The sequence below is a fragment of the Dreissena polymorpha genome, chromosome 2 (assembly GCF_020536995.1).
Source record: "Dreissena polymorpha isolate Duluth1 chromosome 2, UMN_Dpol_1.0, whole genome shotgun sequence".
In the NCBI taxonomy this organism is placed as follows: Eukaryota; Metazoa; Mollusca; class Bivalvia; order Myida; family Dreissenidae; genus Dreissena; species Dreissena polymorpha.
In genome coordinates, this window is record NC_068356.1 from 136,678,048 (window position 1) to 136,693,489 (window position 15,442).

The 15,442-nt window shown below is 37.3% G+C and overlaps 1 protein-coding gene across 1 annotated transcript in view; it reads right to left on the reverse strand.

Annotated features, from left to right (window-relative positions):
• Nucleotides 1-10: 10 nt before the first annotated feature.
• Nucleotides 11-15,442, reverse strand: part of LOC127870108 (uncharacterized) — a 26,251-nt gene continuing 10,819 nt past the window's right edge. Inside the window, exons 2-4 of the mRNA XM_052412765.1 lie at nucleotides 2,173-3,155; nucleotides 110-233; nucleotides 11-77 (exon numbers count right to left, since the gene is read on the reverse strand). Coding sequence (XP_052268725.1) covers nucleotides 11-77; nucleotides 110-233; nucleotides 2,173-3,155 — 1,174 coding nt within the window. The remainder of the gene's footprint in view (nucleotides 78-109; nucleotides 234-2,172; nucleotides 3,156-15,442) is intronic.

Below are 15,442 nucleotides of genomic sequence, written 5' to 3' on the forward strand. Positions count from 1 at the left end.
AGTCGCCAGCTTACTCTCTCCCTTCCAGCCCACCTGTTGTACAGTGTGGGACCAGCCTCCACAGACCAGCACCTGGCCTGCAGGGGTCACATGTAGACCACGTGGCCACGCTGGTGCTGTGTCTGAGTATGTAGCCAGGAGTGTGCCATCCCTGGCCAGGGTGTGAAGCTTGGGCTGCAAGTAGCTGGAGATGTACAGCCTGTCTCCTGTGGGACTCACAGCACACCTGTCTACTGCAAAACAGAGTAACATCAAGATATTGAATTACTGTAAATATTAAATAATCTTATTAAACATACTGCAGTGATATTGTATTACGCATATGTTGCTATAAAGAGGCCTTTACACATCTAAAATATATGCATACATTTCAATGATTCAATAGTTAAGCGTGACAATAAACTTCAGTAGCAGAGCTATTGTGTAAATGTTTGACATGTTGAAATGCGACTGGTGAGTAAGATATGAATTGAAGCAAAATTACACAGTCTATTCGATTGAAAAAATTACACATACAGAAACAATTGCTCAGTTCAATCAACATGTTTATACTATGTTACTATGTGCAGCATGAATAGATTTTCCACACATGTATACATGTGATAACTATGTACTGAAATTAGTGAAATCGACCAAAGCAGACATAATTCATGTGCTGTGTTACAACGTTATTTGTGTTTTTCAAGTGTTTATAACAGGAAAAATAATATTCAAAACAACAGTTATTGACACTTTTCTAGCTAGTTAGATACAAAACCAATTTCAACAGCAAAATGTTTAAATGAACATACTACTATAATTACAATGAAATTAATACATACATTTGAACACTTCATAAAAGAATACAACCACAAGAGTACCTATGCTATAAGGCGTTATGAAATTATTCAATTTAACAAACATATTGTACATGTACAATCATTTAAAAACCACAAAATTAAGACAGGGTCAGAAAGTGTCTCTTTCCCAGGAACACAGTTTCTATTTATAGACATGCCATGTAGTGACAGTCAAAATACTTTATTACTCATGTTTATAAATCAATATTTCTGAATCTTGTTTTGGCTACATTGTACTGTAGCATTCAAAGGGCACATATGAATTATAGAACAAATAGTTTATAATACATCAGCAGGTTTTCTGCTATAACATCTGAATTTTATTTTATTTTCATCTCACAAAGTATATAACTATAATTTATATGATTTAAAAAAAACAAAACAAGATCAAACCTTATGGGTCAATATTTGTTGATTAAAAAAATAAATCCCAATTCGATTCATTAAGTCGATAAAACTTTCCAAATTTGTCATTGTATGGATTTAAAACAAGAGCACAGCATAACAGGTGCCAACGCTCGGCTGCGAAAGCTTGTCAGATTTTTTTTAGAGGTCACAGTGACCTTGACCTTTGACCTAGTGACCCAACATTTGGTGTGGCGTGTAGAACTCATCAAGGTTCATCTACATATGAAGTTTCAAAGTTGTAGGTAACAGCACTTTGATTTAAGAGCCTACATTAAAGTTTATATTAAAGGTCACAGTGAGCTTTGACTTAGTGACCCAAAAATGGGTGTGGCGCGTAGAATTCATCAAGGTGCATGTACATTTGAAGTGTCAAAGTTGTAGGTGGAAGCACTTTAATTTTAGAGCCAATGTTAAGGTTTAAGCCCGACGCCTACAAAGAATGTTAAGGTTTATGTTAAAGTTTTATATTATAGGTCACAGTGACCTTGACCTTTGACCTAGTGACCCAAAAATGGGAGTGGCGTGTAGAACTCATCAAGGTGCATCTACATATGAAGTTTCAAAGTTGTAGGTGGAAGCACTTTGATTTTAGAGCCTATGTTAAAGTTTTATATAAGAGGTCATAGTGACCTTGACCTTTGACCTAGTGACCCCAAAATGGGTGTGGCGTGTAGAACTCATCAAGGTGCATCTACATATGAAGTTTCAGAGTTGTAGGTGGAAGCACTTTGATTTTAGAGCCAATGTTAAGGTTTTAGCCAACGCCTACAACAGACGACGAGCTGGCTATGACAATACCTCGGGTATTCTCTGAAAACAGCCGAGCTAATAACAAAATTCGACTAGACTCCTTTTCCCATAATGGCTAGAAAAATCCCTGTACATATTACAAATGTTATCAGGATGGATTCACCATGATTCTTACCTTTACCATCAAATGACCTATAGAGACTGCAGACCTGTTTGCCATTCAGTGTGTATTTGTACAGTTCTTCACTAGAGATGACAAAAAGGACTCCTTGGTGATGGTCAATACCTCTACATTCATGTTGTAACTGAAACTTCCTGCCAGGAACAAGCTTTCCCTGGTTGACAGTGATAAACTGGACCTCATGTATCTTGCTATCATGGTCATTCACAGCCACTGCAACCTCACTGGGTGTGATCAAACAAATGTCAAATGGCCGAGCATTCACATCCCAGTGACTCACCACCTGGTACTGCTGGTTCAGCAGCTTGACATTGTCATTTTTCCAGTCTACAACCAGTACCTGCCCATCGGGTAAAACACATGTGCCTGTGATCAAACATTCATCTGAATCACTTGGTATTCTCACATTGTGCTTAGTATTACTCTGGACATTAAACGCCTTGCCTGACTTTCCCAGCAGAGTCAGTGCCTGCTGTATTATATGCTTACATTTTATGCTGGCTATAAGGCAGAGCTGCTTATGATCTCCAATTTTCTGAACAATTTCATGGAATTGTGACAAGTCATTGTGAAGACTGGTGCATTTATGAATCGAACTTGTAACTGACCCTTTTATGCTTATAACTTCATCTCTCATCTCGTTAAGTTCCTTCGCAGTAATATTATCAAATTCATTCACGATAGAGAGAACACTCCTACACATCTCTTCTTTTAAATATTGCTCATTTCCGCCTGATGTACCCACAGAACTATAATCACATTCATCTATATAAGTATTTAAATTGCCACACATTTGCTCTATCATAACTGCACTATGTTCCTTGTATGTTTTCTGCAATGACTGAATGCTGGCCTTCTGACTGATCTGCAGGGTTTTAATTTCCCCCAGGACAGTTTCCAGCTCCACTGACATCCCCTCCAGGCCAGTGGGCTGCGAGTTGGTCAGCTCCGAAATCTGGGTCACTTTACTGCACTGGCTGAAATAAACATGTACCAGCAAGGAATAGTCAGTGATATTATGTAATGCTTCAAACAAGTATAAAGTGTCAAATAAAAACATGCATGGACAATAAATTAACGCTTCTTGGGCTGATTATGGGGGTATATAGATTTGCACTTTTCCATCCATCTGTGTGACTTTTCTGTCATATATAACTCAACATGTATCCCTGCAACTTCACAAGTACAGTAACCAGGCATGTGAGCTTATGCGCACCTCTATATGTTGTTTCTGTTTTTTTCATCATAATTGTAGTAATGTCTCATATTTATACATAAATGACATTTTAGAATATGTGTAGAGTGTAAAATAAACAGTATTGCTAGAAGAGGACTAACACTTTACATAAATATTTATCATTGTGTAATTTTACCCAAATGCATAGTTTGATATGTCTTTTTTCAACATACCCAGAGTTATGGCCCTTGTTTATCAAAGAAATCACATTTAAAATTGTGTTGTGAGTAACTCAAAGAGTACAGCTGATAGAGGGATGAACTATTCTTAAAGTATAGCCCACCATGTGAAATTATGCACCTTGATATTTTTTTTATGTTTTTTTTTTTACATAAGAAGAGTTATGTGACAATCCCTTTAACCAAACGATAATTATTTTTTCAATTGTGAGAAGCGTTACTCAAATAGAGGAATACTTCTACAGTAACATAGTAATTGTCAGGTTAACATGTGCAACTCCATATGTTTGTTCATAATTTAAAGACATTTGTGCAGTTGTGGGACGAATTGGATTGTAGAGGTATCCATGTACTAAGAATACATTTCTAGTAGTTAATAGTGTTTTCAGTTTTAGTATCATTGTACACCTTGACCACACTATCCATAATAACACATGCAAGAAAAGATCATTAATGCTCTTCCATCCCACAAAAAAACAAGCATGACGAATATTAAATGTCTATTCCCAAACTCAGTATGTACAATCTAGCCTGTGATGAGCGACTTATGACATGCAACCTGGTCTACTACATTTGTATCTCCCCATATTTGTTGTTGTTATTTAACCTATATTGTGATTTTTTTGCTTTTGTTGTTGTCAAGTGATCTATTCGTGGAAAAGTAAAGACACCATTGTTAAATGTTTGAATGGTCAGATTAGCGTGTGCAACTCCATATGTTTGTTCAAAATGTTCCTAATTATTCTTGAGTTATCATTAGGAAACCATTTTACTGTTTCGAGTCACTGTGACCTTGACCTTTGACCTAGTGACCTGAAAATCAATAGGGGTCATCTGCCAGTGATGATCAATGTACCTATGAAGTTTCATGATCCTAGGCGTAAGCGTTCTTGAGTTATCATCCGAAAACCATTTTTCTAAGTTGAGTCACAGTGACATTTTAATTGTCAGGTAAACTCGTGCAACTCCATATGTTTCTTCATAATTTTTTGACATTAATGCAGTTGTCTTAAATGGATTAAAATTCAATTATTAAATGCATTTAATAATGGCAGTACTGTAATATAACTTTTATCATAATTGAAAATCTGCTTAAAATATTGTTATTATGGTTATAACAGGAACTAAAACTGACTACTAAATCTTTATAATTTCATGTTATAATCTTCTGTTACCTTTGACCTTTTGACCAAAAAATGGATTGACCTCTTAATTTTCCTCGATGTAAACATTAAACATGTTGCCTGGCTGTAGATCAAAGCATTTCCTAGATATACACTGTAACTCCTATATAGTGCGGTCCGTTATAACGCTGTGTCCAATATAACGCGGGGGGTCCTTGGATCCTGTTTTTTCTCCAACCTTCGATACTGATTCAAATCCATGTTATGCAACTTCATGTATTTTCATAAATTCAAAGAAGCCGGCAAAATCACAGCTTGATTGCTCTATCCGTCCGATTAACTGATTTTAATCGATAGAGGTTAAACGACACTCGACAGCTAATTAGTGTTACTCTGTTGTGTAATGTTAATAAAGGTGTGAAAACTTGCGAGTCGGTGTTTTTTACATGTATTCCCTATCAGAGCGGTTCGGTGCGCTAATTTCAATAAGGCAAGTGCAAGCGGAATAATTATCAAATTAAAGTTATTTAAAACGATTACCTGTTTATGTTTTGCATTTATCGTGTATTGTATTTAATTGTATAAACTATGGCTGTGTAAGTGTGTTATCGTTTATTATATGCTACACATGCTTGATAAATAAAAATATCTTTGTGCGTGTTTAATGTTTCAGTACGTATACGAAAAATAAATTTAAAAATCCTGACGATTTATTTACATGCTAACGCAGTGTAATTGTTAACAGAGATGCACTTAAATTTTTGCCCATTATCAGAAAGTCCAAGGAAAGCACGTTTTTTACATGCTGCGTATGACACAATAAAACATTTCTTTGTACATGTATCGTATTGCATTCGATCTAAATTTAAATTCGCTCGTCCAATGAAAGCTGTGTCCCATAATGCACTGTACTATTTTTTCTGAAAAATGGCTTAGGCATATGAATTTGTTTACGAAGTTCGTAAACATATTTCTTGTCATAAATGTTAAACATTATTTTTTCGTAAGTGATGTAATTATATTGGATTATCGGATAAATGTGCACATTAGAAAAGTGGTATGTATACTGTTATCGTTCGATTCGGTTTACCGTAAAACGTTCCGTATAAGGCGCATTTGTGTATAACGCGCATGTACTTTTTGAAGCCAAAAAAATCGGGAAAAAAAGTTTTTGAAGCAAAAAAAAAATTGGGGGGGAGAAAAAATCCGTACCGTAGGCTAACTGAAAATTGTTTTATTTACATTGCCGATCTCACGCGTTCTTGTATTGTTTCAATTATTAACAAGGGCTGTTTGTAAAACATGCATGCCCCCCATATGGCCTGTCCGTTGTACTGGCAGCCATTGTGTGAATACGACTTTCGTCACTGTGACCTTGACCTTTGACCCTGTGACCTGAAAATCAATAGGGGTCATCTGCAAGTCATGATCAATCTACCTATAAAGTTTCATGATCCTAGGCATATGCGTTCTTGAATTATCATCCCAAAATCATTTTACTATTTCGGATCACCGTGACCTCAACCTTTGACCTAGTAACCTCAAAATCAATAGGAGTCATCTGCGAGTCATGATCAATCTACGCATGAAGTTTCATGATCCTAGGCGTATGCGTTCTTGAGTTATCATCTGGAAACCATTTTACTATTTCGGGTCACCGTGACTTTGACCTTTGACCTAGTGACCTCAAAATCAATAGGGGTCATCTGCAAGTCATGATCAATGTACCTATGAAGTTTCATGATCCTAGGCCCAAGCGTTCTTGAGTTATCGTCTGACAACCACCTGGTGGACGGACGGACCGACTGACCGACCTACCGACCGACTGACCGACATGAGCAAAGCAATATACCTCCCCTTTTTCGAAGGGGGGCATAATAACATAATGGACAAATATAAGCACGCATTTTCGAACGAAAATAATGAGTGATTTTTTGCCTGATATGTATCCATAAACCAAAGAATAAGTAATCGGTTTCAAAATGATTCCCAGTTTAATTTGTCTGAAATCGACCAATTTTCACAGCTGGAAAGAGACGTTACATAGACCAGCTCATGTCTGCCCAGTATCAAAATGAAATACCACTAGCATATCTGGGCATTTTTCATTCCAAGAATACTTAGAGCATGTATTTGGTACTGGGCATCATGGCTTGGGAATATTTACTGGTAGATTCCTCAAGAAACGCTCCACAGCAAGAAGGAATAATGTTTATCAAAGTTGTCTCCCCTAGATAACAAAACTCTTCATTTTTGAGTAGATTAACAGTTGTGTGGAAAAAGTCTATCATAGGGAGAAGTTGTATTTATTTAATATCTACATCTATTATTTTATTTGTGAGCAATTATTTAACTGTTTGTTTTGTAATAATGAAAACAACATGTTTTTTGGGGGGGGGAATATTTGTTCATACCTGGAAAAACATAATTTGTGTTGGCAACAAAAAATGACTTATAGCTGTAATGATATTTTGATCCTGGTTTTCTTACGTAAAGTAATATTGATTAAAATTTGCACAATTTTCATATCAATTTCAAATGAATACAGTAAAATTTAGAATACTTCCAGCATCCAACGGTGACATTGATTAATTAAACTATATAGCCAATATTGTTTTTTTCATTTTTATTGACAGTCGTAATAAAACCGACAGGACTGTTCTTTAATAGAAATAATGTTCTACTGAAAATCAATGGTGATTAAATCTGTATAAAAGCCTAGATTTAATTAATAAGAACTACGTCCATGAATATAGTAATTGAAAATTTTATAATGTTTCTCTGAGCTTTATAATGTTTCTCTGAGCGCAGTAAAGTACCAGCTGGGTTGTAGAGAAAATTTTAATGAACGCTTAGAAATAGACGTCGCCACGATTAAATGGGACTTGTACTCGCAATCAAACAATTGTCTGTTTGGAATTTTTGTAACAATAAAATGTCTATAGTCATATAAAACGGACTGGTAATGGACTTGATTTGTTAAGAAGGATGAAATAAATAATGGTGCCAGGACTTTAAAGCAAAATATAGTAATTTGATATGCGGCTTTTGGCACATATTGTATCTTTAGACATTAATAATAATTTTGCCAGAACAACTCTTGACATATGAGTCCGGTCATGCAAAATAAGGTCTTATTCCATGTTTGGCCAGCGGCCCTGTCTGCTTTACTCACATAAGGTTTCAGGGTCTTGTTTGTGGAAAGGGTTATACTGACCAGACTGTGTGGATGTGAAGGCTGGTCGGGAACTACCCTAGCCCCACATGGCAAGACCCATTTTCGCATCAACAGGTCACATTTTACATCATATAACCCTTTATTACTTAGATACGTATTTTTAGGCATTTGTAGTCCCTCAGAAAGTTAAATTTTAAACCAATATTCCCATGCAGTAAAAGGAAAAAAAAACTAAGTCCGTAAAAGCGGATTCTTCTACTTGTGTTCTGAGTTATAAGGATTTCTTCAAAAAAACAACCAGTTCAATTGTGGACTAATATCATCCCAAACCTTAACACCATCTTATACCAGTTCTCAAAATTGGGACCAGTAATTTAAACTTCAGTATGTGTCACTCAACTGCAGATATGTCAAGGTCACTTTATATGGGACCATGGCAGTAAACTTCATTTGTGGACCAGTTGACACGAATTGAAACATTAGTCAAGTCAGATTTCAATCTTGAGACCCTATGAAAACACATTCTGAAGATACAAACCATTTCTAGTTGGAATAACTAGTGATAAAAGCAAACTTTGGCATCAATTCAGAACAAAGTGCAGCATTCAAACTTACGACCAATATTGGACATCATAGGCCCGTAACCTATGTTTTTGAATTCACCAGTTGACTAAAGACCATGCTGGGACACATATTTAGGACTTAAAAAATCAGTTTTAATGTACAAAGACTTGCAGTCTGTCAATTCCAACTTCAGCCCTCATTTGAGATTGCATTTAACTTTAACCCTTTGCATGCTGGGAAATTTGTCTTCTGCTAAAATGTCGTCTGCTGAATTTCTAAAATTAGCATTTTCTTCGATTTTTTTCAAAGAATACTATCAGAATAGCAAACAGTTTGGATCCTGATGAGACGCCACGTTCTGTGGCGTCTCATCTGGATCCAAACTGTTTGCAAAGACCTTCAAAATTCAGTTCCCGCACTAAAAAGGTTAACTGAGCCTAAAAAGTCTGTTCTGTGGCGTCTCATCTGGATCCAAACTGTTTGCAAAGGCCTTCAAAATTCGGTTCCCGCACTGAAAGGGTTAACTGAGCCTAAAAAGTCCAACTTGGGGTCAAATTGTGACTTAAAGTTCTTGCATGTGACTGGGTAATCATACTTCAAACAAGTAGAGGAATCAATATTATATATTATTCTATATCCAATAAATTCTTCCAATCGGCATTCTTCATATGTACCACGTGACCGTCCAATATATTCCGGTATTGGATCCAAAAAGTCTGTATTTTTTCCATATTGGACAGTTGAGTACAAGTGCACTAAGCAATTGTTTTATAACGATAAAAGCCGTTACCGAGAAAAAGTATCCGAATGTACTATAATCGATTCACACAGGCGATATTTTGCTTGTATGTCTCTTTTTAATGCTTTCCTATTGAAAATATGAGAGGAAATAAAAAAACAAATCGAGAATGTGATATTTAATTTATTTTTATTGTTAGAAATTAAAAAAAAATGCAAAAGCAATTGATATTGTTATTGCTAGAAATTGAAAACAAATATGCAACAGTAAAACAAAAAATCAATTTTATTAACCTCAATGACAACTTTAATCCAATGCTAGCCTAATAACAACTAAGTTACAATGATATGCATTTCCATTTTCCATTTTCTGTTCTTCCATCCATTTATCGAAATGTATTTTAAACCACAGTATTTGTTGATAGCGTTTGTACACATGCTCACCATTCTGACCCAAAGGCCAAAACACAATTTACAAATTCGTAATCCTGTCGGAGCGAGTTGTTTTATTCCTATCAAAGTTAACAATAATGCATGACAAACAAACAATCCGAAATACGTTTTGCCTTTTGGATTCGTTCAATGCTATCAAAATGGTATAATTTGCTACTAGATTTATTAAACACTACCACCTCCATATTGTTGTCCCTAAAATGCAGAGTCTTGCTTATACTAGTATGTTTTGTCAGAGAAATGACGTCACACGAGATACGTGATAAAGTGCGTAATCAATGAATGAAAATAAAAATACGGAAAGCTGGTTTGGTAATGAGGATATAGAATAAAAAGTTTATTAGACGTTTAAACTGTACAATACGTGATATATTTGGACTCGCACACAGTTTGAAGTCATATTGGACTCGCCTAACGGCTCGTCCAATATGACTTCAAACTGTGTGCTCGTCCAAATATATCTCCGTATTGTACAGTGAAACGTCTAATAACCTATAATTATAAATATTTAATATATTGGCCCTGCTCTGTGAAAATGGGCTTTAATGCATGTGCATAAAGTGCCATCCAAGATTAGCCTGTGGTATATTTCATTTGAAGAAAGTCTCTTCCTGGCAAAAATCAAGTTTATAAGGCGGAATTGTCTTCCCTGATTAGCCAGCCTGTGCGGACTGCTCAACTAAACTCCTATTTTGATGGTTTAGTATATTATACTATTATACACTATTTAAAGCATTTTGTACTATTACACTTATCATATTTAAATAGACCAGTTCATATTTTCACATTTTCCCACTGCAACTCAATATTAGTTTTGTAACAATTCCCTCTTTCTAAACATTACTTTTCCATATCGTGGCAAACAAAACAGACAAACATTTACGACTTAGTGTGTGTTGCAAAAATGTTATCTGCAAACTAGAAAACTATCCAAGTTTACTGTATCATGAGAAATAATTAGCTGTAATGTGTTTTTTCCCTGTTTTTTGTTCATTTTCTGTAAACTTTCAAGACACTGGTCAATAATTCACACAGCGCTGGCCTGAGATCCTGGGAACTTTGTCACTGGTCATTATTTGGTGGACAGAAAAATCAATGTATTAGAAATTTTATTACAGTTCATCTTGTCTGTGCTCATGAATTTTATTCTTAATCAACCCATCCCAGTGGCACCAGTCCGGAATTCAGCATTCGTTTGCAGGGGATCTTGTGAAAACAGCCGTAAATAAATTCAACTGGATAGTACAAATTATGGACACTGGTGATTTTTTTCCCTTCTCCAGACATTGAATAATGCCATATACTATAATGCACAATCTACCAAAAAACAACAGTGTTAAGACTGCTTATATCTTAAACACAAACAAGTCACATTAAAATGGACTTTAATTTTTGTTGACCTTTAAATGATAGCCAATATCATGGCATAAATTCTTCATTACAACAAAAACAAGAAACCGTCAGAGACGGGTGATGCTCCCAAAAGTTTTTTTTTGTCACAATATTGCACTGTATATTCAGATAAAAGGAAACATCTTGAGGGGCATAACTTTGGACAAAATAATACGATAGATGGTTTAGCAACTTAAACATTTCAAAGGGCCATAACTCTGTGAAAATTCATCCGACCAGAACCGGCTGATAATATGCACATGTCCTCTTGGTAGTGAAGCTTCCCATAAAGTTTCATTGAATTCCGTTTATTAGTTGCTGAGAAATAGCCCGGACAAGAATTGCACTATATGTACAGTTAATGGAAAATTTTAAAGGGCCATAACTCTGTGAAAAATCTTCCGACCAGAACCCGCTGATAATATGCACATCTCCTTTTGGAAGTGAAGCTTCCCATAAAGTTTCTTTGAATTCCCGTTATTAGTTGCTGAGAAATAGCCCGGACAAAAATTGTGCATGGACGGACAGACAGACGCACACAAGCACGGACAGACGAAGCGGCAACTATATTCTCCCCCCAAAATAAATTTTGGGGGAGCATAATAAACTGAAGAGCTTTGTCACAGACGTGAGGAATACCCCCACATGCCACATTGACACAGAATATTTTGCATGTTGTCTTCACAAAAACAGCGGACACCATGCTCAATGTTTTAAACGCACTAGGTGACCCCGTGACCTAGATTTTGACCCGCCGCATGGCCCATATTCGAGCTTGACCTTCACATCATCTAGTTACAACTTCAGACCCAGTGTGGTGAACATCAGATGAAAACTACTTGAATCAGAGAGCAGACACCATGCTGAATGTGTAAAACATACTATGTGACCCCGTGACCTAGTTTTTTATCTGGCACGGCCCATGTTCGAGCTTGGCCTTAAGATCATCTTGATAAAACTTCTGACCAAGTTTGGTGAGATTGTATAAAACTACTTGAATAAGACAGGGGACACCATGCTGAATGTTAAAAAAGCAGTAAGTGACCCCATGACCTAGTGTTTGGCCCTGCATGGCCCATGTTCAAACTTGGCGTGGAGATCATCTAGATAAAACTTCTGTCTGACCAAGTTTGGTGCAAATATTGGATAAAAACTACTTGAATTAGAGAGCAAACACCATGCTCAATGTTTAAAACACACTAAGTGACCCCGTGACCTAGCTTTTGACCTGCCATGATCCGTGTAATTGTTCGAACTTGGAGTAGACATCATCTACATACACATTCTGACCAATTTCAGTGAAGCTCGGATGAAAACACCTTGAATTAGAGAGCAGACAGCATTCTCAATGTTTAAAACGCACTAAGTGACCCTGTGACCTAGTTTTTGACTCGGCATGACCCATATTCGAACTAGACCTAGACATCATCTAGATACAACATCTGACCAACTTTGGTGAAGATCAGATAAAAACAACTTGAACTAGAAATGGCGCGGCAGAGGCCGACGCGTATCCCCACGCCGAATGTTTGACCTAGGTGTGCCCCAGGGTTGGTAATGGGGCCATGCATAGCTGAGATTGACCGTATTGTCATAAGAGAAGTTCATCATCAATTAGAAGTGAATTGGTGTAGAAATGAAGAAGTTATAGTAAAAGGCAATTTTGGGTGGGTGTGACATATGTGGGCAGGGTACCCAGGGTTGGTAATGGGGCCATGCATAGTTGAGATTGACCGTATTGTCATAAGAGAGGTTCAGTATCAATTTGAAGTGAATCGGTGTAGAAATGAAGAAATTATAGTAAAAGGCAATTTTGGGTGGGTGCGGTCTATGTGGGCGGGGCGCCCCAGGGTTGGTAATGGGGCCATGCATAGTTGAGATTGACTGTATTGTCATAAGAGAAGTTCAATATCAATTTGAAGTGAATCGGTGTAGAAATGAAGAAATTATAGTAAAGGCAATTTTGGGTGGGTGTGGTCTATGTGGGCGGGGCCCCAGGGTTGGTTATGGGGCCATGCATAGTTGAGATTGACCCTAATGTCATAAGAGAAGTTCTGTATCAATTTGAAGTGAATCCGTGTAGAAATGAAACAAGAGTGCCAAACTGTCACAAGATACGCCCGTTCGAAGGTTTTGGACACCATGCTCAATGCTTGAAATGCACTAAGTGACATCGTGACCTCGTTTTTGACCCGGCATGACCCATATTTGAACTTGACCTACATATCATCTAGACACATTTTCTGACCAAATTAGGTGAAGATCGGATAAAAAACTACTTCAATTAGAGAGCGGACACCATGCTAAATGCTTGAAATGCACTATGTGACCTCGTGACCCCATTTTTGACCCGGCATGACCCATATTCGAACTTTACCTACATATCATCTACACACAACTTCTGATCAAATTAGGTGAAGATCGGATGAAAACTACTTCAATAAGAGAGCGGACACCATGCTAAATGCTTGAAATGCACTATGTGACCTCATGACCTAGTTTTTGACCCTGCATGACCCATATTTGAACTTGACCTACATATCATCTAGACACAACTTCTGACCAATTTGGTGAAGATCGGATGAAAACTACTTCAATTAGAGAGGGGACACCATGCTAAATGCTTGAAATGCACTAAGTAACCTCGTGACCCTCGTTTTTGACCCGGCATGACCCATATTCGAACTTGACCTACATATCATCTAGACACAACTTCTGACCAAATTAGGTGAAGATCAGATGAAAACTTCTTCAATTAGAGAGCGGACACCATGCTTAATGCTTGAAATGCACTAAGTGACCTCGTGACCTAGTTTTTGACCCGGCATGACCCATATTTGAACTTGACCTACATATCATCTAGACACAACTTCTGACCAAATTTGGTGATTATCGCGTGAAAACTACTTCAATTAGAGAGCGGACACCATGCTTAATCCTTGAAATGCACTAAGTGACCCCGTGACCTAGTTTTTGACCCAGCATGACCCATATTCGAACTTGACCTAGATATTGTCTAGACACAACTTCTGCCCAAGTTTAGTGAAGATCGGATGAAAACTATTTGAATTAGAGAGCGGACACTGCCATGGACGCCGCCCGCCAAGGGTGAAACTACAATACGTCCCGTTTTTAAAACGGGCGTATCACAAGAATAAAATTATAAAAATAAACCCGATGAAAATATCGCAAAATAAAACTGGATAAAAATATTGCATAAAAATATTGCATGTGTTAATCGGTTGCATGTCTCCAATCAGACCTGACTGATATATAATCTATATACTACCTCTGACCAAGTTTGGTGAATTCAACTTGAACTAGAGCTTTGTCACTGAATGTGACTTATACCCCCATACCACTTTGACGCAGGATAAAAAGTTGTTTAAAAGTTTCAGATGAATACAATTTGAATTAGAGTCCGGACAAAGTGGCGCCGTTGAAAATGCACTAATTGACCCTATGACCTAGTTCTTGACCCGACATGACCCATATTCGAACTTGACCTAGATATCAACTAGATGCAACTACTGACCAAGTTTGGTAAAGATCGGATGAATACAATTTGAATAAGAGTCCGGACAAAGTGGCGCTGTTGAAAATGGACTAATTGACCCTATGACCTAGTTTTTTACCTGGCATGACCCATATTCGAACTTGGCCTAGATATCAACTAGATGCAACTACTGACCAAGTTTGGTGAAGATAAGATTTATACAATTTGAATTAGAGTCCGGACAAAGTAAAATGCACTAATTGACCCTTTGACCTAGTTTTTGACCCAGCATGACCCATATTCGGACTTGACCTAGATATCAACTAGATGCAACTACTGACCAAGTTTGGTGAAGATCGGATGAATACAATTTGAATTAGAGTCCGGACAAAGTGGCGCCGTTGAAAATGCACTAATTGACCCTATGACCTAGTTTTTGACCCGGCATGACCCATATTCGAACTTGGCCTATATATCAACTAGATGCAACTGCTGACCAAGTTTGGTGAAGATCGGATGAATACAATTTGAAATAGAGTCCGGACAAAGTGGCCCCTTTGAAAATGCACTAATTGACCCTATGACCTAGTTTTTGACCCGGCATGACCCATATTCGAACTTGGCCTATATATCAACTAGATGCAACTGCTGACCAAGTTTGGTGAAGATCGGATGAATACAATTTGAAATAGAGTCCGGACAAAGTGGCCCCTTTGAAAATGCACTTATTGACCCTATGACCTAGTTTTTGACCCGGCATGACCCATATTCGAACTTGGCCTAGATATCAACTAGATGCAACAGCTGACCAAGTTTGGTGAAGATCGGATGAATACAATTTGAATTAGAGTCCGGACAAAGTGATGCCTTCCGCCCGCCGCCCGCCCGCCCGCCCGCCAAGGG